At 41.5% G+C, this 24,103-nt stretch overlaps 1 protein-coding gene across 1 annotated transcript in view; it reads left to right on the top strand.

Annotated features, from left to right (window-relative positions):
• LOC131256798 (glutamate receptor 2.9-like) overlaps positions 1 to 18,848 on the top strand; it is a 100,314-nt gene extending 81,466 nt beyond the window's left edge. The window contains exons 3-5 of the mRNA XM_058257841.1: positions 14,664 to 14,976; positions 16,086 to 16,492; positions 18,299 to 18,848. Coding sequence (XP_058113824.1) covers positions 14,664 to 14,976; positions 16,086 to 16,492; positions 18,299 to 18,811 — 1,233 coding nt within the window. The 3' untranslated portion in view covers positions 18,812 to 18,848. The remainder of the gene's footprint in view (positions 1 to 14,663; positions 14,977 to 16,085; positions 16,493 to 18,298) is intronic.
• Positions 18,849 to 24,103: the final 5,255 nt, after the last annotated feature.

Genomic DNA, 24,103 nt, shown 5'->3' with positions numbered 1-24,103 from the left:
ACCTATTTATGGAGCGTTTGGCTGAGCCTATACTTAGGTCAATATCCCAAAAAAATTAAGCAAGGGCCTTACTGAATGGGTAAAAGCAAGGATGATCAGTCAGATAGGATGGTCTAAAGGTATACCTCAGATCAACGGTTCCGATTGGATGAGCTCTTGACCATTGACCATCCATGTTAAGTTGCTGTGCACTGTTTGCCGAAAATGGATTGGCTACTCCCCCTGCCACCAGCCAATGGCTGGTGGTCGGTGCTCTGTCAGCCCAACATGATGTATGTGTTTCATTCATGCCGTCCATTTATTTTTTTGGATCATTTTATAGTCAGATCATTTTATAGTATAAGACCAAAAATGAGGTATATCCAAATCTCAAGTGGACCGTAATACAGGAACAGTGTTGAATGAGCCTCGACCATTAAAAACCTTTTGGGGGCCACAAAAGTTTTGGATTAAGATAGATCTTTGTTTTTTCCCTTCATTTGGGCCTGTATGAACTAATCAACAGATTGGATGTCAAATAAACAGTACAGTGAGCCTTAGGAGAATTTTAATGGTGGATATACAATCATTATTTTTTCCTGTGGTGTGGTCCATCTGATATTAATATCCCTCTCAACTTTGGGATCAAGAACTAAAATAATCTGTAAAAATGGATGAACGGAATGGATGAAACACATACATCATGGTGGGGCCCACAAAGCACCGACCATCAGCCACAGGGGTGGTGGCAGGGGAGTAGCCAATCCGCTTCCCTGTTTGCCATATATATGTGCAGTGAAAGGGGTTCTATCATTGTATTATGTTAAAGATGGCCGGCCCTCGGACGGGAGCGGATTAGATACGGCCCTGGCCTCACCTAAAACAGTGCGGCCCTCACGGTGGAGCCCACTTTGATATATGTATTCTATATCCACGCCGTTCATATGTTCTTTAAAATCATTTGAAGGCATTAGCCCAAAAATGAAAATAATAATAATAATAATTAATAAATAATAAAAATAAATCCAAATCTCAGGTGTACGAAACAGTGGCGATTGAACGTCCTACCATTAAATAATTCCTAGGACCCACATTAATGTTTACGTAATGTTTATTTTCCATCCAATCTGTTAACAAGGTCACATAAAACTGGTTGAAGGGAAAAAAAAAAAAGTGCCAGATTTATCCAAAAGTTACGTGGCACATTAATGGTCAATCACAACCTTTTCCTATGGTATGGGTTTTTGGACTCATGCCTTAAAATGATCTGAAAAAACGATGAACGGTGGGGATATATAATAAATCATCAAGGTGGGTCCCAACGTAATGGCCACACCGTCTTGGGTGAGGCCGGGGCTGCACCTAATCGTCTCCCATTGGACGGCCAGCCTTATCATTCCCAACGACCTTTGACGTGTGAGTTTGATACTGTTTAGTGAAGAGAAATGATCTAGTACTGCCCCGGTGACATAAAATTACTGTACTGAACAATCTTTTCCCAGCCAATGCATCCATGTCTAGTGAATCCGAACCGTGGAAAGCGTTAGCCACATCATGAGTATCACCTGTAAGAAAACTCAGTCCCATCCAAGTATCATATTGGCCATACCGTTAAAAAAATGAATGGGATTAAACTTCCTTTGGGCTATTCTACTGGACATTGGTAAATACGTCGATCAATCTGGACCGAGCAACTGATGGGCCAAACAACTGTTTAGGAAATAGTTATCCCATCCATTTGCAATCTCTAATTTAACCACCTAGGATCGTATTAAAATAATAATAATAATAATAATAATAAATTTTTTTAAAAAATCAGCTTGCTGGACTTTTGTGATCTCGTTCAACCGAGAGATGGTCCACTAACAGAAAAGTTCGGTTTCATGGCCAAAGTCCACAACCCATAAAATGGGTTGTGACCATTTCCCTCGGAGTAATCACTTGATCCTCGACCGGTAGTTTTGAACAAGTTGGGTCCACCGTAACCTTAGATGGGCAATGCCCTAAAAGATTCCCCCATTAAACAGACCCGTTCTTCTAAATTCTTCACCATACCGTTAACCAGACAAAAAATGCCAGCCGTCCAAATTCGTGAAAAAAAAAAAAAATGCTGCCAATGTCAGGATTGTCCAATCACTGTTATTTTGGATCGTGCCCCATCTACCGTGTTCGAAACAATCTGTACGGTTCTGATTTTCTGTCCATCACTTATAGCATCGTTGTATGCAATATGCATCAGTATGCATGGTTATATGTACTCGGCCAGAATATTAATTAATTTAATAAAATGATTCCGCGTAGGGGTGTCAATGGGCCAGGCTCGGGCCTGAAGAATCAGAATTTTGAATATAATCGGCCCGAAGGCCCGGACTGAAACAGTTCATAATCCGGGCCGAAAACTACATCAGGCCCGGCCCTGTTGACAGCCCTAGATCATCGCAGACCGGACGCTGAAGTAAACCTTTCTTAATTCGCTTACGCAGACAAACACGGCATGAAATCAAACGGAAGGATCCGAGGACTTGACTTTGACCCATTCGTCATACAAGGCTACTGTGTGAGTTAACCACCATTTTATATAACTTGTAGACTGTGGTGTCTCCCAAACCGTACACGTGACATACAATCATGTAAATCCATACGGTTCAAATGCTTCTGATGAAAGATAACTCAAAAGATGACTCTGATCTAACTCTTCCACCGATCTAATTCACAGCTATTGAATGAGTAGTTGAAGCTAAATTGGTCAGTGGTCCAAATCTAACTAGTGAAATCGGTTAAGATCGTTTGTATGGTGTGAACTTCTTGTTATGCTTCATCTAAAATGGAGGCCAACAAAACCCCACAACTCATAAAATAGTGGTGAACTATCACCATAGTCCAACTCTCCCATTTATTATTTTATTATTTTGTGTTGCTTTCTGTTTTGTTGGTGACCTGACTGTATATATACTGTTTACAATGAAAGAAGAAGTGAAAGAAACAAACCCATAGCAAAGCAAGAGATATACATCATGGACATCCATTTCTTTCTATTGCCGCTTCTTTTTCTTGGGCCGTCAATTGCTGCCGGGCCAACTTCTAATCCATTGGTGACCGCTGATTCCATTGGAGCCAATAACAGTACATGTGTGTCTGTGGTACTCCATGACTTCTACTCAACTCCGCCCTACCAATCGCAAACGTCAATCAGCCCATGCATGCAATTTGAAGAACAAATCCGCAGGTACGATCTATTCTTCCCACTAACCAAATTGAGTTTCACAGTAGAAAATATGAATTTAGTTATTGGTTTTTATATATTTGTAAATTTTACATGAAACCAATGTTCGATTTTTCAAATTGTACATCGATGTATGCTCAATTCTGTTGTAATTATGTCGGATTTTAATAGCATAGACAATGGGATATTTTAGTTTTTTTTTTTTTAATTTTTAATTTTTTTTTTTAAAGATACTAGGCTTTGGGGAGTAATTTCCAGGAAAAGAAACAAAAATGTATAAGTCTACCCCATGAGTTAAGCATACCCCATAACAGAACCCAGCCCCGGCAGCAATGGGCCCAAGTGGGCTGAGGCAAAAGCTGCCTCAGCAATCAACTTGAGCCGATCGTACGTGTTTCAACTCTAATCTTAAGATCAAAATATTTTAGGCATGTCATTGATAAAGTTGTTGGATTAAAAAGGTTTTTTAAATTAGATTTGAAAAATCTTTTTTTAAAAAAATCAAATCAAATTTTTGCCTTTGTTAATCAACTTGCTTTAATTGTGTTTAGTTTCATCTCATATTGAAATATTGTTAGAAAAACTAAGCATTTATATTAAAACTCTCTACTTATCATTTGTATTGAAAAATAAAGATATGTTATGGGAGGATGTGCATGCGCGGTTGTGGATGCGTTGTAGCACGATGCAATGTGTCTTTGATTAGACATTTTTCATTTTCTCGACATATGCTTTGTACTCATGCACACGGTTGCAAACCTACCCAATAATTAATGAGCTAGCATGTACCGACGTGCATTTATTATACCACTTGCATGTGTCTTGAGCTCTAATGGCTACCTGTTTTTCTTTATAAAGTCATGTCTCCTCCTTTGCAAAATCATCCGAAAAATTTATCTTCTCTTTGGTGTTTTTTTTTGGTCTTTGGGTAAATCAGTTCGAGCTTTCTTGAGTTCGTGTAGCTGAGATCATTAGTGCAACTTATCTAAGCTGCTCATCTTAGAGGAGAGTTGTTATATCCCAGGGGCAAACTTGCTGAGACCTAGTGCTTGGATCATCTTTTTTTGGGGACAAATTTATCTTTAAGACAACGACAGCAACATGCCTCAACTATCTAGATCTTTCTATTATTATTTATGGTTTATTGTTTTTAGATTTTCTGTTATATCTACATATTAGAACCAACAATTTAAAGATAAATTTCTCTCTTAAAAATCTCAACATTATGACTACTGTATCTGAGACTCCTAGAATCAAGATTTTGTATGGGAAAAACTTTAAGAGATTGCAGCAGAAAATGAAGTTCTATCTAACTACCCTCAAGCTGATTTATATTATTAAATATTCTACCCCCATCACTTAAGCTAATGAACCAATGATATCTTTTAAACTATTGAAATAGAAGAATGATGACTATCTATGCCGAAACCATATTCTTAATGCAATGACCAACGAGAACCAAATGATATCTACTATCATCTCTTCATTGCCAAAGAACCGTGGAATTATCTTGAGAAAAAAAAAATCAAAATGAACGATGCTGGAACAAATAAGTATGTAGTTAGTTTTTATATTGATTTTAAAATGGCTGATGATAAATCTATAATAAATAAGGTGCATGATTTATAGAAGGTAACTCATGAAATCTTGTTTGAGGGTATGGTGATTAATGAGGTTTTTCAAGTTGCTATAATAATCGAGAAACTTTATTCACTTGGAAGGAATATAAAAAAAAAAATTAAAAATTTAAGAATAAGAGAAAGGACATGAGTTTCAATAACCTCATCCTTCACATACTTATAAAAGAGGAAATTAGAAATCGTGATAAAAACATTTCTAGATCTAGAGTTTATAATTAAGGTCCACCTTGTTGAGAATAACCAGAAGGGTTAAGAAAATCAAAGTTTTGGATCACAAAAGAAAAAGCATCCACATAACCAAATAAATAATTTTTTTTTAAAAAAGACAAAAATAATGTTGCTATGTGTGAAAAAAAATAGATTTCTAAGCCCGAGATTTCCTCTCTAGCCTCAGATCTTACTCTCCAGGCTCTTGGGATTGAGGCTCTTCCTCCTAAGATGGCAGCAACTATAATCAAGTAGCTTCTTCCAACTTTTGGCTGCTGCAAGCTGAATGTATATGGTTCGTCCGAAGGTAATCTGGGGCTGGCAGGGGGTGGAAGCATTTGTAGAGGTGAGAAGGGCCTTTTCTTGTTTGCTGTTGCTAGGGGATATGGGATGGGCTCCAACAATATTGTTGAGCTTAGGGCGATCTGGGATGGATTAGTCTTATGCTTGGAAAATGGGCTGAACAAAGTTATAGTTGAATTTGACTCTAAGATGGTTGTGGACCTAATCAATGGGGTTAATCAAAGGGATTTCCGTTGGGGATACTGGTTATCCCGGATCTATAAGCTTAACAGCAGTAGAAATTTTTGCTTCCGTCATATCCCCAAGGAAGGCAATGCCCCTGCGGACGGTCTGGCGAAGATTGGGAGTAACCGTCAATTGTTTACTACGTTTGTTCATGTAGCAGATCTTCCCCCTCAGATTAGGGGCTTAGCCCTTCTAGACAGAGTGGGGCTGGGATCTATTAGAGAGTTCCAGGTGAGCTAGTAGGGGCCGCTTGGTTGTAGTGATATCGGCTTAGAGTCCAGGGTCCAATGATATGCCTGTCCATCTGCTCTCAGCAATTGACATCCCTAAGTCAACGATCATATCCCTCAACCGAGCGTTTGCCATTTTTTTTTTGGGGAAGTACAGAAGAGGGGCACAAAAAGCATTGGATTAAATGGTCTAATCTCTGCACTCCTATTCAAGAAGGAGGCCTGGGCATCAGGAAAATTAAAGAAGTCATGTTTGCGGCCAGAATTAAAATGTGCTGGAACCTTCTTGAAAGCAAATCTCTATGGGCCTCCTTTTTTACAGCTAAATACTACTGGAGATTACTTTTTAATGGAGGAATTGTTCGGTCGGTCCCCTCTCCTGCCTGGAACAAAATGCTCAAAGCCCTTCCCTTTGCTCTGCGTCACTCCAGATGGCTTCTTGGAGAGGGTAAGATAAGTGTTTGGACTCACAACTAGTCGGGGTGTGGTCTCCTAGCAGTAGCCATTGTGAGAGCGGTTCCTCCCTCTCTTCTCTCAGCTTCAATCAGCGACTTCCACGTCAGTAACAACCGATGCAACTTTGCCAACATTCAAAACTTCATTGCCCCTTCTGCTATGTAATCCATTACTGATTCTCAGGTTTTCCTATCGAGGCGCCCCGACCGGCTCATCTGGGACTTAACCACCTCAGGTAAATTCTCTCTAAAATCAGCTTGGAATACCTCCAGATCCCAACGCCCGGCAGCTCCCTGGTCCTTTTGGTTATGGCATAGGCTCCTCCCTTCAAAAATATCAATTTTTGCTTGGAAAACCATCTTCAAAGCGGTTCCAGTAGACCAGGCAATTAAGAGGTTTAATTTGGTGTCAACCTCGCTTCTCAGTGCGATTGTTGCAGATCTCCTTCCCCTGACTCCTCATCTTCGTCGGTTGCACCCACTAGGGGTGCAGAGGAAACTTTAAATCACCTATTCTGCCAAGACTCCACGGCATCGCAAGTGTGGGCCTATTACCACAATCTATTTCACATCCCGTTCCTCCCCACCTCTCCTCTTTCTTCTCATCCAGCAATGGTTCTCTGCTGCCGGCAACCATTATTGCATCCCCACGCTGATTGGTCTCCTCCTAACCTTGATTATTTGGGAGATTTGGAAAAACAGAAACTTAGCTCGGTTTGAGGGGATTAACATGTTAGTGAAATCAATCATTTTCAGGGTGTCTCACTGGCTGACAGAACTTAGTTCGACCATTCCTGCAGAGCCAAGGATCCACTCTGCTGATAACATCATCTTTCAAGTCCTAAAGATTGGGAGCCCCCCCACCCCCCTCTGCTAGCTATGCCACCTCACATAGTTAGGTGGACCAAGCCTCCCCCAGGCTGGATGAAACTCAATACTGACGGATCTTCATGAAACAACCCTAGTGCCAGTGGCGGTGGCAGTAGTTGCAGGGACCAAGTAGGGAAAATGATCTTCGCCTATTCCAGACAATATGGGAATGTGTCTAACACTGTGGCTGAAGCTCAGGCCATGCTGGATGGCATTTCCTTATGTTCCAACCTGGGCCTTTCTAATGTCATTGTAGAATCTGATTCTTCTACCTCAGTCATCGCAACAAAGGACTCGGTAGCCGCCTGTCCTTGGAGCACATGGTACATTATGGGTAACATTCATTCCAAGCAGAATAATCTGACCCTCCTTTTTGAATACATATTCTGCGAATGCAATGAGGTGGCTGATGTGTTGGCCAGGATGGCGAGTAATGGATGCCCTTACAGAATTTATTGGCACAGCTCCGATCTCCCAATGTCTATTAGAGGATCGCTTGTTCTCGATAGCACAGGGCTTGGATCCATGAGACTGTTGAGCAGCATGCCAACAACACAATGAGCTTAGATCCAATCTCAGGCCTCACCCACAAACGATAAACAAGAAGAAATATAAACTAGAAATAAATCAAAGCATTCAAAACAAACCACAAGACAAGATATACATGGAAAAATCCCAAACTAAGGTAAAAAACCACAGATGCAAACTTCCACTATGAAGAACGAAGATTACAAAGCAATATACTAACCTCTCCCTTGGAAGCACATAGAAAACCCTTTGCCCACACCTTAGAATAATTTTTCCTTGCTTTTTTTTCTCTCTATGAAAAACCCTAGGAACCCCTGTTTATAGTTTAGGAAACTCCATTTTTTCGTATCCCAGTTGTGAAAGGACTTGCGACACGAAATTCGCGTAAAATCGCGGAACGAGTCTGTGTAACCTCGACTGGTCGTGCAGCCTACACGACCAGTCGAGAGGACCCCACGACTGGTCGTGAATGGGCCACGACCAGTCGAACACCTCGGGATCAAAAAACAGTTCTCGCTGGACTTTGAGTGGAGCCGGTCCACGACTGATCGAGCTGGACCCTACGACCGGTCGAGCATGGCTCACGACCGGTCGAGGACGGTCCCAGATGTGGCTCCACATCTTAAGAGTCTCTCACTTGGAGATACAACGCTTTAAACCTTCGTCTTTTTCATCCGGAGTGCATCACCTCCCTGTTTTCAAGCCTGAAGACCAATCAAAGCTGAACAGAGCTTCAGCTTCTCCCGTGTGACCGCCTTGGTCAGCATATCCGCAGGATTCTCACTTGTATGAATCTTCTCTAGAGCAATCGATCCATCTTCCAGTAATAAACGAATGAAGTGATATCTGTTGGCAATATGCTTGGTCCTTGAATGAAAGGCTGAATTCTTAGCCAAGTGTATTGCACTCTGATTGTCACTGTACATCTTGCAATCTGCTTGCTTCTTACCCAACTCTTCCATGAAACCTTGCATCCACACCATCTTCTTACATGCTTCTTTAGCCACAGCATATTCTGCTTCTGTCATACTAATAGATATTATCTTCTGTAACTGAGAGACCCAACTAACTGCATCACTACTTAGAGTAAAGACATAACCTGTAGTGCTTCTTCTGCTGTCGATGTCTCTTGCCAAATCTGAATCCACATAACCCTGTAGCTTGATTTTTGATCCACCATAGCAAAGCCCTACATCCTTAGTACCTACCAGGTATCTAAGAATTCACTTCATGCTTCCCAATGTTCCTTCCCGGGGTTGTTCATGAACCTGCTAACAACTCCCACTGCTTAAGCAATGTCTGGCCTCGTGCTCACCATAGCATACATGAGACTCTCAATAGCTGACGCGTATGGGACTTTAGCCATGTAGTCTTGTTCCTCCTACGTCTTTGCACCTTGTTCCTTAGATAATTTGAAGTGGTTGGCTAATGGAGTGCTAAGCGACTTAGCACCTCCTACATTGAATCGATTAAGTACCTTTGCTATGTACTCTGCCTGTGACAAAACCAGTTTCTTGTTTTCCCTGTCACGCTTTATCCTCATGCCTAGGATTTTTTTTGCAGCTCCTAAATCCTTCATGGCAAATTCTCTAGACAGTTGTCTTTTAAGATCTAAGATGTCCTTTATGCTTGAACCGGCCACAGGCATATCATCAACGTACAGAAAAAGGATGATGTATGACATATTAAACTTCTTCAAATAGCAACAATAGTCTGCATGACATCTCCTATAACCGTTTCCCGACATGAAACTGTCGAATTTCTTGTACCACTGCCTCGGGGCCTGCTTCAGGCCATATAGACTCTTTTTCAGTCTACACACTTTATTCTCCTTTCCTGATGCCACGTATCCTGTCGGCTGATGCATATATATCTCTTATTCAAGGTTCCCATGAAGAATGGCTGTCTTAATATCTATCTGCTCTATATGTAAGTTCTCTATAACCACTATACTTAAGATCATACGAATCGTAGACATTTTCACCACAGGTGAAAATATTTCAGTGAAATCGATACCTGCCTTTTGTTGAAACCCTTTCACAACCAGTCTAGCCTTGTACCGTTTCGAACCATCGTGCTCCTCCTTCAATCTGTAAACCCACTTGTTATGAAGAGCTTTCTTACTCATAGGTAGGGTGACTAGCTCCCATGTACGATTGGACTCAAGGGAGTCCATCTCCTCATCCATGGCCTGCTCCCACTTAACCCGTGTATCTGTCTTTAATGCCTCTTCAAAACATTCTGGTTCATCATTATCTGTCAGCAGTAGATAATGTAAGGAGGGTGAGTATCAGACCGTGGGTCTCTTCTCCCGAGTAGACCTCCTCACAACCGATGTATGCAGCTCTGCCTCATAATGCTCCTGTGCATGATCATCCTGTGGCGTTGTAACACTCGTGTCTTATAACTCTTCCATATCTACAAATTCTTTCTCTTCAACCTTATTTTCCTGCACACTGTCCTTATGCATCACTTTTTCATTGAAGACTACGTCCTTGCTTTTGATAGTTTTCTTGTCTTCTGCATCCCAAAACCTGTAGCCAAAATCATGCTGCCCGTAGCCTATAAACATGCACCTCCTGGACTTCGCATCCAGCTTGTTTTTGTGTTCTGCATCAATGTGAACATATGAAGTGCAACCGAACACTTTGAGATGTGCAAGGTTCACTTCTTTCCCAGTTCACATTTCTTCTGTTAGCCCACCATCCAATGGTGCTGAGGGACTTCTATTGATGAGATATGCGGTTATATTCACAGCATCTGCCCAAAAGGTCTTGGGCAACCCTGCATGTAGCCTCATGCTCCTGGCGCGCTTAAGGATGGTCCTGTTAATGCGCTCAGCCACACCATTCTGTTGTGGTGTCCCTGGAATCATTTTTTGATGTTTAATTTCATTTGCTGCACAATACTCCTCAAATCTCTTATCACAGTACTCTCCCCTATTATAAGATTTGAGACATTTTACTGTTCTACCTGTCTCGTCTTTTACCATAACTTTCCACTTCTTAAATACATCAAATACATCAGATTTGTGTTTTAAGAAATAGACCCATAGTTTTCTACTAACATCATCAATAAAGGAAATAAAATAATGTGAGCCACCAAGAGATGATACCTGTGCCGGTCCCCACACATCAGTGTGTACAAGCTCCAACAGATGCGTCTTTGGAGTGCGTCCTGTCTTCTTAAAACTTACCCTATTCTTCTTACCATATATGCAGTCCTCGCAGAATTCCAAGTCAATAGACTTCAGCCCTGGTAGCTTCTCTTTTGACAATAGTACTTTCATCCCTTTCTCACTCATATGTCCCAACCTCTGATGCCATAACTGCCCATTCACTCCAGTTGATGCGACTGAGAGTGAACAGTACGATCCTGAAGTCACGTATAAAGTATCTTCCTTTTTCCCTCGAGATATCACCAAGGTACCTTTTGTGATCTTTCAAGAATCACTAGTGAATGTCGTCACATAACCGGTATCGGCCAATTGCCCCACTGAGATTAAGCCACGTTTCAAACTCGGTGTATGTCTGACATCCTTCAATTTCAAAACTGTTTTATCTTTCTAATTGACGTGAACGTCTCCCTTTTCAACAATACTGCACGATTCATCATCACCCAGGTAGACTCTCCCAAAGTCACCTGACACATAATCACGCAGAACTTCCTTACATGAAGTGACATGAAACGAAGCACCCAAGTCTATAACTCAAGACTCATTCCTCACATCAAGAGACAAGATTAAGGCCTCTGTGTCACTCTCCTCAGATAGATTTACTGAATCCTTCCCGCCTTAAGAGTTTCCTTCTTATTTCTTGAGCGTCCTGCAATCATGTTTCATGTGCCCCTTCTTGCCGCAATGCCAATACCTGTCTTTGTTTTTCGATCCCTTCGACTTCTTCCTCGACTTAGAACGTCCATGTTTATTGCCTCATTTGTTTAGCGATCTTCCTCTTCCTTCAACATTTAGAGCATTCCCTTAATCCCCTGAAACTCCTGATGCCTTTCTTCTAGATTCTTCGCTGAGAATTAGACTGGCCACATCATCAAATTTTAACTTTGTCGGCCCTGAAGAATTGCTCACAGCAATCACCAAACCATCCCATATGTCTGGTAAACTGGATAAGATCAATAATGCCCTTACCTCATCCTAAAAAACAATGTCAACGGATTCCAACTGGCTCGTACTGTATTGAACTCGTTTAGATGTTCAGCTACGTTCCCACCATCTAACATCTTCATGTTGAATAACTGTTTCATAGGATGAACCTTGTTGGATGTTGAGGGTTTTTCATACACGGTGGCTAGGGCTTTCATTAATTCTTTTGTCGTTTTTACCTTGGATATATTGAAGGTAACGCTCTTAGATAAAGAGAGTCGAATCGTTCTTAAAGCCTTCCTATCCAGTAAAAACCATTCATCATCTGTCATATTTTCTAGTTTCTTCTCTTTTCCTCCTAGAGGAATATAGATGTCTTTCTGATACAGATAATCTTCCATCTGCATCTTCCAAAAGGCAAAGTTTGAACCATTAAACTTCTCAATTCTAGTTTTCCCTTCTTCCGTCATCGCTCCCAATAGAACTAAACCAATAGATCCGATACCAGTTGTTGAGCAGCACGCCAATAACGCAGTGAGCCTATATCTAATCTCAGACCTCACCCACAAACGATAAACAAGAAGAAATATAAACGAAAAATAGATCAAAGCATTCAAAACAAACCACAAGATAAGAAATACGTGGAAAAACCCCAAACTAGGGTAAAAAACCACGGATGCAAACTTCCACTATGAAGAACGAAGATTACAAAGCAATATACTAACCTCTCCCTTGGAAGCACATAGAAAACCCTTTACCCACACCTTAGAATAATTTTTCCTTGCTTTTTTGTTCTCTCTATGAAAAACCCTAGGAACCCCTGTTTATAGTTTAGGAAACTCCCCTTTCCACATCCCAGTTGTGAAAGGACTTGCGACACGAAATCCGCGCAAAATCGCGGAACAAGTCTGCGTAACCTCGACTGCACAACCGGTCGAGAGGACCCCACGACCGGTCAAACACCTCGGGATTAAAAAACAGTGCTCGCTGGACTTTGAGTCAAGCCGGTCCACGACCGGTCGAGGACGGTCCCAGATGTGGCTTCACATCTTAACAGAGACGACCTTAACTGTTCTCTTCTCCCCTGTTCTTGTCTCGCTGTTCATATTTGCTTCTCACGATAGGAGTGGCCCGAGTCTTTTTGTCCTGGCCCTCCCGAAATATTGTACATCTTTTGGATCAATGAAATTCATGGCAATGCCATTTTCTTTTTAATTTTAATTTTAATTTTAATTTTTTTTATAAAAAGGGTCCTGTTGTGTTTATTTTAGTGTTTTTCCTTTGTCTTTCTTACGATTGGCCGCCTCTTGGTCCTTTTTTATAAGAGGAGGCCGGAGGTCAATCCTGATGTAAAGTCCGACACATATATGGAAAATCTTTTTGTTGAAAAAAAATGTGTGAAAAAAATGGACACTTTGCTAAGCAATATAAGTTCCATAAAGGCAATAAGAAAGAAAATGACTATGCACATATTGCAGAAGAGTTTGTGGGGATCAATACTAAAGCACTCATAATTGCTTGTAGCTTAAATGAGTGGTGGATTAAATCAGGTGCCACCAAGCATCTTTGTTACAACCGTAGTGCATTTTCCTCCTACGAAATTAAATTGAACTTTTTACTATTCATCTAATGGAATCTCGTAAATCTAGTGTGTGCAACTTGGTTGGCTTAAGTAGGTTCTCTTACCCAAAATCATATATAATATGTTAGAAAACTTATCATAATTTGCGAGCTATTATCATTTCCGCCTCCAACCAGGCCTTCTCTGGTCCATCTTTGTCATGAAAGTGGCCGTGACCCACTTTATATCAAGGGATGCCGAGTTGAGAGATTTTTTTTTTTTTTTTTATTTCCGACTATTTGTCAATGAATCACTTCATTCATGAAGTATGACCCACCATGTGTGGCCATGTGGCGAATCATGGGTTGCTATGAATAACATCACCCACCCAATCTACTTGCAGATAAAATCATTCTATGGTCATGGTTTACTTGCGAGTCGAATTATAGAAAAAATAATAATAATAATAATAATAATAAAACCATCCATGGCCTAGCCAACGGTTTACTTGCAAGTCGAATTTAAAAATTAAAAAAATAAAAAATAAAAAAAATAAAAAAAGAAGAAGAAGAAGAAGAAGAAGAAGAAAACCATCCATGGCCTAGCCAATGTGTTGGTGTACCTTTTTAAGCGGGTCCCACCCGACTAGAAAATGAAAAAAATAAAATAAAAAATGATACACCTGTAATTGTATTACCTGTGTATCATTTTCCAAAACTATCGTGCTATATATGCCATGGTTGCACCCCTTTTCTGTTCCGACATGATTTGAAGAACACCAAAAATCACAAACCCTAGAGATTTCGTTTCATAAGCTTGTAGGTTGTTTAACTAACATAGAATATATTGTAGGCGTTTTCTGGCTGGGAGCATCCACAAACATCTCTAAATATCAACTACTTCAAAAGCATTTACAGATCGGCGTTCCAATAAAAAATGGATTCAATGAGTTCATGAAGGTGGAGTATAATCCTATGGGAAAACAGGTCGCGTCCAGTTTCCCTGTAGACGTTTTTCGGGAAGTAATAGCGATGTTGCCCTACAAGATCTCTTATGAATTCATTCCGTATATTGGCAACGGCGATGCTCCGGGCTATTATGATGAACTCATTTCTCAAGTATATCTCAAGGTGGCGTGTGTAACTATCAGCATTGATTTGTTTCATCATGTTTTTACATATTTTTTGTCTGATGGGTGCTAAATTCAAATATTTTAAGTTACACCATTCATCTTTTGGCCCTTCCATAAAAGGGTCCACAGATGAATGGTCCAGATGTCATGTATGTGTGCCATATGCACGGACCTTGAGAGCGCAATCACTGAAACCGTTGAGTTTGATCAGGAATATGATGCAGTTGTGGGAGATGTATCAATCACAGCAGCTAGATCGGATACTGTAGACTTCACATATCAGTATATGGAGGCTGGTGTATCCATGATTGTACCGACGGAGGACAACAATGCCATGAGTCCATGGTGGTTCATGAAGCCACTAACCACGACTCTGTGGCTGACAACACTCGCTGTCGCGGTGCTGAAGGGGGCTATGGTGTGGTTTTTTGAGCATGAAAAGAACCCGGAATTTCAAGGCTCACCCTCGAAATTAATCGGGAAGATCCTCTTCTTCTCCTTCTCTACATTCGTATTCGCAACCCGTAAGTAGCTCTCTCTCTCTCTCTCTCTCTCTCTCTCTCTCTCTCTCTCTACGCAGAGAAATTAGGACTGTTCATTGGGTGGATATTATGATAGTTTTTCCCTAACCAAAAGAAAAATCGTGCCAATCCATTCATCAGGTGGGCCACGCACTTGCCTAGAAATGGACACAGTTAAAATGAGACAGCAGCAGACTGTCTACATTCAAAATACACGTGTGGCCAACATGAGAATTGCACCAGCATGATCCTTTGCATATTTGTCACATGTGAAGCAATTGCATATGGCCCATCTACATGTAGCAAGGATTGACTGTTATGCTTGTATCGTGGAAATTACGGATAGTCTATGCACCAATAATGAAAATTCAACGTTTTAATCTAAAGTCGTACCTGATTGGCAAGACATTTCCAATGCCTCGATGTCATCAATAAGAATCTTGATCTTCCACACCTCACACATTTAGGAGAACCTCTCAATAAAACTAGGATTTTCTCTCTTGTGTTAGTGAGGGGATCAGGACATGTATTTATAGGAATGAGGGCTAGAAGCATACCCATCACACTTCTCTTCTCTAAGATCTCCACACCATAGGTTTTTCATATCCAGCTCAATAACTGTATATAGGGATCATGGTTCAAATGTCCCGCTCCAAACCTATTTACAATGATCACAACTATAGTTAGCATCAACAAAAGAGATAGATCTAAGAGCTACAGAAACCGAAAGTGGTCTATGTTGTCCGAATCTAATCTGGTGTTAGGCTTTGGGCTCCTCTTGATGTTTTTGCTTTCCTTATTATATGATAGGTGAGGCCCGATTTTGTAGCGCCCACCTTAAATCTTCTTTTTGTACTTCCTTTGATTATATATACAAAGATACATATTGTTTTAAAAAAATATTAAAAAAAAAAAAAAAAAACTATAACGGGGCCTCCGAATTGCTCAATTTGAATAATCCAACGGTCTGATCTCAACCAATGAGCATGTGTAGCCCACCTAATGGAGGACAACTTGTTTGAGTTGACCCGAGGCTCCGTTGAAAGGGGAAAAAAAAAACCATATGCAAGTATAGCACTACTCTAGCTAACCCTTAGTTTTGCTCAATGCAGATGAGAAGCTGGAAAGCAATTATTCCAGATTCATAGTGAACTTGTGGACATTTCTAGTGTTTATTCTAGTGACCGCCTATGCTGCGAATCTGACTTCAATGCTAACCGTCGAAAAGTTGCAACCGACCATCACAGATGTAAGGTCCTTAATCACAAACGGCGATTACGTTGGGTACCAGAATGGGTCGTTTGTGTTTGATGTGTTAAGGAAACTTGGCTTCAATGAATCAAAGCTCAAGCCTTATTCAACTGTAGAACAGTATGCAGATGCCTTGGAGCATGGAAGTAGCAATGGTGGTGTTTCCGCTATCATGGATGAAATTCCTTATATCAGAGTCTTCCTCAAGAACCATTGCCGCAAGTATACTATGGCTGGTCGGACTTACAGAACTGGTGGATTCGGCTTTGTATATCTCCATCCCTCTTCCTCTCTAATTTTGAAAGCAGAAATGGTGTTTTTCCTAGTCTTAGTATAATTTCCAAAAATCGCGATATGGGCCTCTTTTGTGCGGTATTGGACTGAGCTCCTTTACAGCATGAGTATCATTTCATGATTTGGATCCACCTGGTTTTTGGGCTCCAAGGAGAACATAAGAGATGCACATGATGAAAGGATTGGATGTCATGAAAACATTTCAGTGGGCCCCACACATCCCTTTGTACGTTAAGATTATCCTACTAAGCTTTGCAGTAGATCTTGCCTCCTTTATTAGAGAAAAGTCGGGTTGAGATACAAAGAGATCTTGTGAGAAGAGGCCCAATAACAGAATTTGTGCTGCTAGTACTCCATCCATCAATACAGTGCTGACCTGATATATGGCCCCGGTCCCTCTGTTTGGAAATATGTATGGGAGGGTAGTTTGGGTCTTTTGTGGATATTTAGGTTTGATACAGGATAGGTGGGGCCATAGGCTCTGGGCGGCCCACCCGAAATATTTGTATATCTTCCCATTTGAATGAAAAGTGGCATTTAAAAAAAAAAAAAAAAAAAAAGATATATGGCCCCGGTTTTAAGTTCTCACTAGTGGGGTCCATAGTTTGGTGTTCCAGATTGATGGTCTGCTGTGTTCCATTGTGGATGGGCTATGCCTAAAATCTCCTTCTCAAACAATATTAACCTTTGGAACTGTGGCCTACAGAGGGACATTTAGAAGAGAAACACAAAAGGGTTCCACATTGAACAGAAAAATGCCCTGATACGAGGAGATTTTTGGGACATTCTCCATCAACAGTGGGACCCAACAGACCAATGATCAGGATACCAACCACAGGACCCACTTCTCAGAAGTGAAAACACACATAATTCCCATCATAAATCTTGATAAAGCCATGTTTGTATCAAGCATTGAAACTGGCAATGGGCTGAGTGGCCCACTCAGCCCGACGAGCCCCGGCTCCGCTTTGGACTGGGCTTGGACCTATTAGCTTGAAATGGGTTAGATCATATGAATATGACATGCCAATTCTCGGTTAGGCAACCCATACATCTTGAATGAGAACGGTAGTTTTGTTCCTCTAAATATCCATTTCTTTGTGCATATGGGACGCACTTGATCAATGGTTAGATTAGGAACATCAAAATTGGAAATGGGAAATCTATCGATTATCTGACTGGGTCCGAAGAATTTTTCTGAGAAATGGGCTTGGGCCTTCTTGGATAGGAACATCCGGGCTTGGACTGGGGTGATGCCTTAGTCCTCAAGCGTAAGGCCGGGTTGGATCTAGCATCTAGCCTGGCCACGTCCCAACCCAGCCATTACCACCCCTAAGTGAAACATGGTCACACTCAGGGGGCGTTTGGATCTTAAGTTGCTTAAAATAAACTACTTATTTCACAAGTAGCTTATATTAGTTCCTACTTATTAAGTAGATAAGTATATTTGGCAAGCAGCATGCTTACCAGCTTCTCCTCTCTTTGGTCTCTCTTGATGCCTCTCTTCAGCAACTTATGAAAAATAGAAAAACTAAAACAAATAATAATAATAACTGAAGTGATTATGTACTTTCAAGTAAAAAAAAGTTACTTGTGACTAATCATAAACCAAACTTACTTACCCGAAATAAGTCACTTATCTACTGCTGTAAGTAGAAAAGTAACTTATTTGGTGGTATCCAAACGGGCCGTCAATGTGATGCATTACGGGATCTTTTTTCCTTCCGTTTCTTGTATTATTTTTTATTTTCCACTAACTTATTTCCTTCATCTTTTGCAGGTGTTTCCAAGAGGTTCGGCAATGGTTCCTGATATCTCTAGGGCAGTCATGAATTTCAGCGAAGGAGAGAAGATGTTCGAGATGGAGAAGAAATGGTTTGGGGACCAAACAACATGTCCTGACACAGGATCGCCGATATCAAACAAGAGCCTGCCCTTATACAGCCTCCGCACCATCTACATTATCACTGGGGTTGCTTCGGCCATTTCACTCTCCGTCTACTTCATTCGCCGCTTATATAAGCGCAGACGGTTGGGCATGTTGGGGAGCAAGTCTAGGATTACACCTGGACCGGAAGCAATCGTCGAACTCGGTACGAGTCATGAACTTCAGCCAGATGGTTTTCCAAGCCAAATTATTGAAAACCAATTGGGTGGTGACGATCATTGGCCCAATGCAGAAAGAGCGCATGATGGGCTGAAACGCAATGATCTTTCAGTGGAAATGATGCCTTTCGAGATTGGATCCAACTCTCCAAGTAAGAAAAGAAGATATAAAAACTCTGGTTATTGATTCTCTGGGAAATTGGACACATTGTACAGTTTGTTGATTAATGTCAGTTCTATCGATGATGGGTTAAATGCTATTAAGTAGACTTTGATGCCATCAAAGTCCTACTCAATGCCATCCAAATTATCCAGATTTTCTCATGTTGGTTGTTGGACACTTTGGTGTCCTGCTCGATGCCATCAAACTTAGTTTCGATGACATTAAAGGCCTGCTCGATGCTGTTGGAAAAATTCAGAAAATCCATGATTTTTTGCTCGAGTGTTTTGGTGTTATGTTCAATGACATCGAAAGGGTTCGATGCCATCGACAGTCTGTCGATGCCATCAAAGTCCCATCGAAGGTGTCATTGAACTATCACGTAGATTTCCGCATATTTACGAATTTGCAGGAAATCTCAAGATTTCTTTCCGATTATGTTTAGGATTCTTCTTAAGGCTACATATATGGGTGCAAACGGGATTAGGAGATATCACATTGCTTTTTAAAGTATTCCTAGGGTATTCAAGGGCTTGTATGGGGAGATTTAGGGCTTGTTCGAATCGGGTATTCTCTCTATCTCTCATAAATTTCTGCTTTCATAGTGAGATTTGTCGCTTTGTGCCGTGGCTTTTTTTCCTGAAAGGATTTATCCATGTTAAATTTGTAGTCTTTGTGATTGGGCTTGATTGTTGCTATTGGATTACTTTTCTTTGTTCAACTTTATGTGCTTCTGCAATTCCATAACAAGTGGTATCAGAGATAACGTTGGGACGTAGTTTGAATCTGAAAGCAAAGTATCAATGACAGTCAATCCTAAGTTCGATGTTAAGAAATAATATAGGAAAAATAACTTTGAACTATGGAAGATGAAGATGATCGGCCTTTTAATTCAACAAAGATTGGATGATGCACTCTTTGAGAAGCGGCCCTAATCTATGACTGATGATAAATGGAATAAAACTGATAAGAAAGCCAAAACTTATCTAAATGTGTTTAACGGATGAGATCCTTTACAATGTCATGAGGGAGAAAACTGCAGCATGTTTATGGGCGAAGTTAGAAGATATCTTATGCAAAGAAATTTCTTGAAAATCGTCTATACTTGAAGCTTCAGTTATTCCACATAAAGATGGAAGATCAAGGTGATGTTGAAGCTCACATTAGCAACTTTAACAAGATGATATACAATTTGCTAGATGTGGAGGAAACGATAAAGGATAAAGATCAGGCATCTATCCTATTAAATTCTATTCCGGTATCGTATGAGTCATTCAAGGACTTTTTATGCACTGGTAGATCGAACCTTAGTATTGAAATTATTATGTCAGCCCTTCAAGGAAAGATGATGAGAAAGAAAAGCGGAGACATGGGCACCTTTACCGATGCATTGGTTAAGAGAGGGCGAAATTCTAAGCGGGATAGTAGATCTTCTCGATCGAGATCCAAGGGCAGGGGCAAGGGAAAGTTGAAGTGTAACAGCCGCCCAAGATTTCACAGTCAGAGTTTATACTCGTGCCCAAGAAAAATGGGTGTTAATAATGTACAAACTGAAGGCTCTGAAATCGCACCCTATTTTATTTTATTTTTTTGTTTGGTTTACATTCAGATACATTCATGAAGGTAACGTTCACAAGAATAAAATCAACTGTATTGATTATTTTTCATCAGAGTAAAAAGAATAATCAACGGCCTTCCCAATGGAAGCTTATCACATTTATTGAGTTCGCAGCAGAAGTATAAAACTAAATTATAATTTGTCTTCTTATTCTTTCAACACGATCTTCCTTATGGGAACATGTTTACTAGGTCTTCAATCTGTATGTCACCTACATAATCTGTACGGTTGGGAGAGGGTCAATGCCCTACTTATAGTAATGGTTATCCTTTAAAATTAACAGTAATTCAAGAGATTCATACAAGTTATGTAAATATTCTGATACGTCAAGTAATCCACACTATAAGAGGTATCAATGCACAATCAATCTATATAAGATGCATGCCTAGCAAAGTATATGTGGTGTATCACACCTAGCGATCGCTACAATGTAGAATACGATTACAGTTATCTGACTCGACCCGTATCCCATACTACGGATATTTTGAGTACACCTTAATTCATTCAAGCAGGTTGTTCAATCTGCCTGGGCAGCAGTTAACGACTCGGATCCTATGTTCAACCTTCTCAGGAAGCTACAAAATGTTAAATTAGCTTTGAAGGAGTGGAATAAGGTATCTTTCGGTAATATCTTTGCTAACATCAAGCAGGCCGAGCAAGCAGTACAACAGGTAGAAGACAGTCTTCGACAGCTCTAAGTGTCTGATGTGGACACTTCCTCAGCCCATTCTGAGCTATGCGCAGCCAACGCGCACCTCAACCATCTAGAATTCATAGAAGAAATTTATTGGAAACAAAAATCCCATAATCACTAGTTAAAGGAAGGGGACAAAAACTCTAAATTCTTTAACGCATCTACCAACATTAAAATCAGGAAGTTAGCGATTCATTCCATCAAGCTTAACTCAGGCCAAATCATTGAGTCGCAGCAAGAAATTCAAGCAGAAGCAGTTAGATATCTTCACAAGCTCTTTTCAGCTGGCGTAGTTGATACAGGGGAGGATCTCCTCGCCTCAGTCCCTAAGGTGTTAACCAGGGATGATAACGCCCTTCTCATGTCTCAGTCCACCCTCTAGGAAGTCAGGGATGCAGTGTCGGCCCTTCAACTTGATGGGGCCCCTTGCCTAGATGGTTTCTCTGGGGCGTTTTTCTTATCCTATTGGGAGATAATCTATCACGGCCTCCTCGCAGCAGCCAAGGCGCTCTTTAAGGGGAGCCACTTACCCAGAGTATATATGACTTCTCTCATATGCCTCATTCCCAAAGGTTTGGCTTCAAAGACCTTCGCAGACTTTCACCCCATAAGTCTATGCAACTGCCTCTACAAGGTCCTTGCCAATATTGTATCTCACCGTTTGGCCAAGGTACTTCCAAAACTAATCTCTAAGGAGCAAGGTGCTTTTGTTCGAGATTGATCCATCGCGGAGAGCATTGCTCTAGCTTAGGAGATTCTCAGAGAAATCAACAGGAAGGTCCACGGTGGTGATATTGTGCTGAAACTGGATGTAGAAAAAACGTATGACAGAATTGAGTGGACTTTCCTCTCCAGGGTGTTGCCTTGTTTTGGCTTTAACGGCCCTTTGATCAAGTTAGTCGAGCGGTGCTACAAGAATTGCTGGTTCTTAGTCCTAACCAATGGTGTGCCTGGGGGTTTTTTCAAATCTACAAGGGGTTTGTGTCAAGGGGATCCCCTGTCCCTCGGCCTTTTTATCAAAGCCACAGAGGCTCTCAGCAGAGGATTTTCAGATCTAGTTAGCAGCAAACCAGGCCTAGTATATCAGATGGGGAGGCCTGTTCCCCGCGTAACCCATTTGTTTTACGTGGACGATACACTTTTGTTCATTCACGGCGAAATCAATTTAGTTTGAGCTATTAAATCCTTCCTAGATAGCTACCAGCGGGCATCAGGCCAGCAGATTAACTTCCACAAGAGTACTGTGCATTGCTCAGCCACCCTTTCAGCCTCCAGGGCCAGTTCCATTCAAAGACTGCTTGGCATGCGGATTGGGCCAGCCAGTCTCATTTATCTTGGTGCTCCTATCGTGGTAGGTCGAGTCAATATCTCAGATTTTCAACCCCTGATTGACAAGATTGACAATTGGATCAACGGTTGGAAGACGAAGTGCCTATCCCAGGCGGGGAGGGCTATGCTGATTTCCCACATTCTCTCCTTTATTTCGATCCATATTATGGTAGCTTTGGTGGTCCCGTCTCACATTCTGAAGTCCCTAGAAAGCCGATTCGCGACATTCTTTTAGGGCTGGGCAGAGGGAAAAAAGAAGTTTCACTGGACGAAATGGGCCGATGTAGCCATCCCAAAAGATGAAGATGGGCTGGGGATTAGAAAACTATCGGAACTAATGCTAGCGTTTCGTCTAAAGCTGGCCTGGGGTGTTAAGTACAAGCATTAGAAGAGATTGTGGGCTTCTTTCATGTCCTCAACTCACAGCCACGAATTGCAACCCATGAGTAATGATCAGAGGCTCAAGCGAGCCTCTCCGATGTGGCAGAGAATCCGTTCGTTGTTCCCGCTTTTGGACACGAAGGTCCAGTGGCAAGTCAGGAGAGGTGAATGCAGTTTTTGGCAAGCTAACTGGACCGGCCACGGGCCCCTCCATTGTCACGCTTCCCAACTGCTGAGGGTCAAATATTGCATATCAGACCCAGTTATTGCATTGATTTACAAGCATGATACCGGTTAATAGCCTAATTTAATCGTGTTTGTGATGCAGAGTGTATTTACAAGCATGAACTGAAAAAGGGTGCTTAAACCATGGATTTAACGCTCTGATGACACCCAAGGCAAGGGACGGACTCCAGGGAACCAAGATCGATGGAATTACACACCAGGGATCCGAGAAAATCAAGCCATTCACGTTAAAGAGGCCCGAAATTGGTGAAAAATGCAAGATCACATAGTTCTCACCATCTGATTGGCTCAAAACTTCACATATGGCCTGAGGGCCATAAATTAACCATACATATCAAATTTCAGCCCTCGGATCACTATGGAAGTACCCCAACAGACAGATCAGCCCATAAACCGTTGATTCTGGGCCCACCTGATATCTGGAACTGTCTCAACTTTGGTCTCGACGGTTTAAATAAGATGAGAAAGTAAATGGATGGATCAGATTTTCGAATCACAGCACAGTGGGGCTCGTATGTGAGGTGTGTACACTGCACATGTACACGTACCCGAGCCGCACCGAACCAACTAAAGCGGGTCAGCAGCGCTGACCCGCGTCTTCTTCCCAATACGGCAACTGCCGTTTGACGTTGTTGAAACGGACGGACGCTGTCCATTTTGCGGACGCTAGTGGGCCCCACACATTGTCCCAGTGGATGATCCAAGCCGTCCATCTTGTAGAGGGCCATGAATTCTTCAAACCCATGCTGAACTTTTGGACCCATGCAAGCACACGTGCGCGATACAGAGGCCACAAACAGGCGGTCCTGCGACGTTCAAAACGATTTTTGGGGTGATTTCTTCTCTGGGCCGCGTCGATGAACGTTCAAAACCACCCATTCTTGACCGAAATTTCGAGGGCAATCTAATGGATGGGGTGGATTTTCTTGAAAACACCTCTGTGGGGCCCACCGATCACGTCAGCGCCGAACGTGCGAAAGGCTACGCACGTCCGCGAGATCTAATTTTTCAGGCAGTTGTGGCCCACCATCTTTGATCATATGGCAGATCT

Source organism: Magnolia sinica, chromosome 9, assembly GCF_029962835.1.
Source record: "Magnolia sinica isolate HGM2019 chromosome 9, MsV1, whole genome shotgun sequence".
Classification (NCBI taxonomy): Eukaryota; Viridiplantae; Streptophyta; class Magnoliopsida; order Magnoliales; family Magnoliaceae; genus Magnolia; species Magnolia sinica.
Note: the sequence above shows the minus strand (reverse complement) of the source record. Positions and strands in the feature narration are given on the sequence as shown.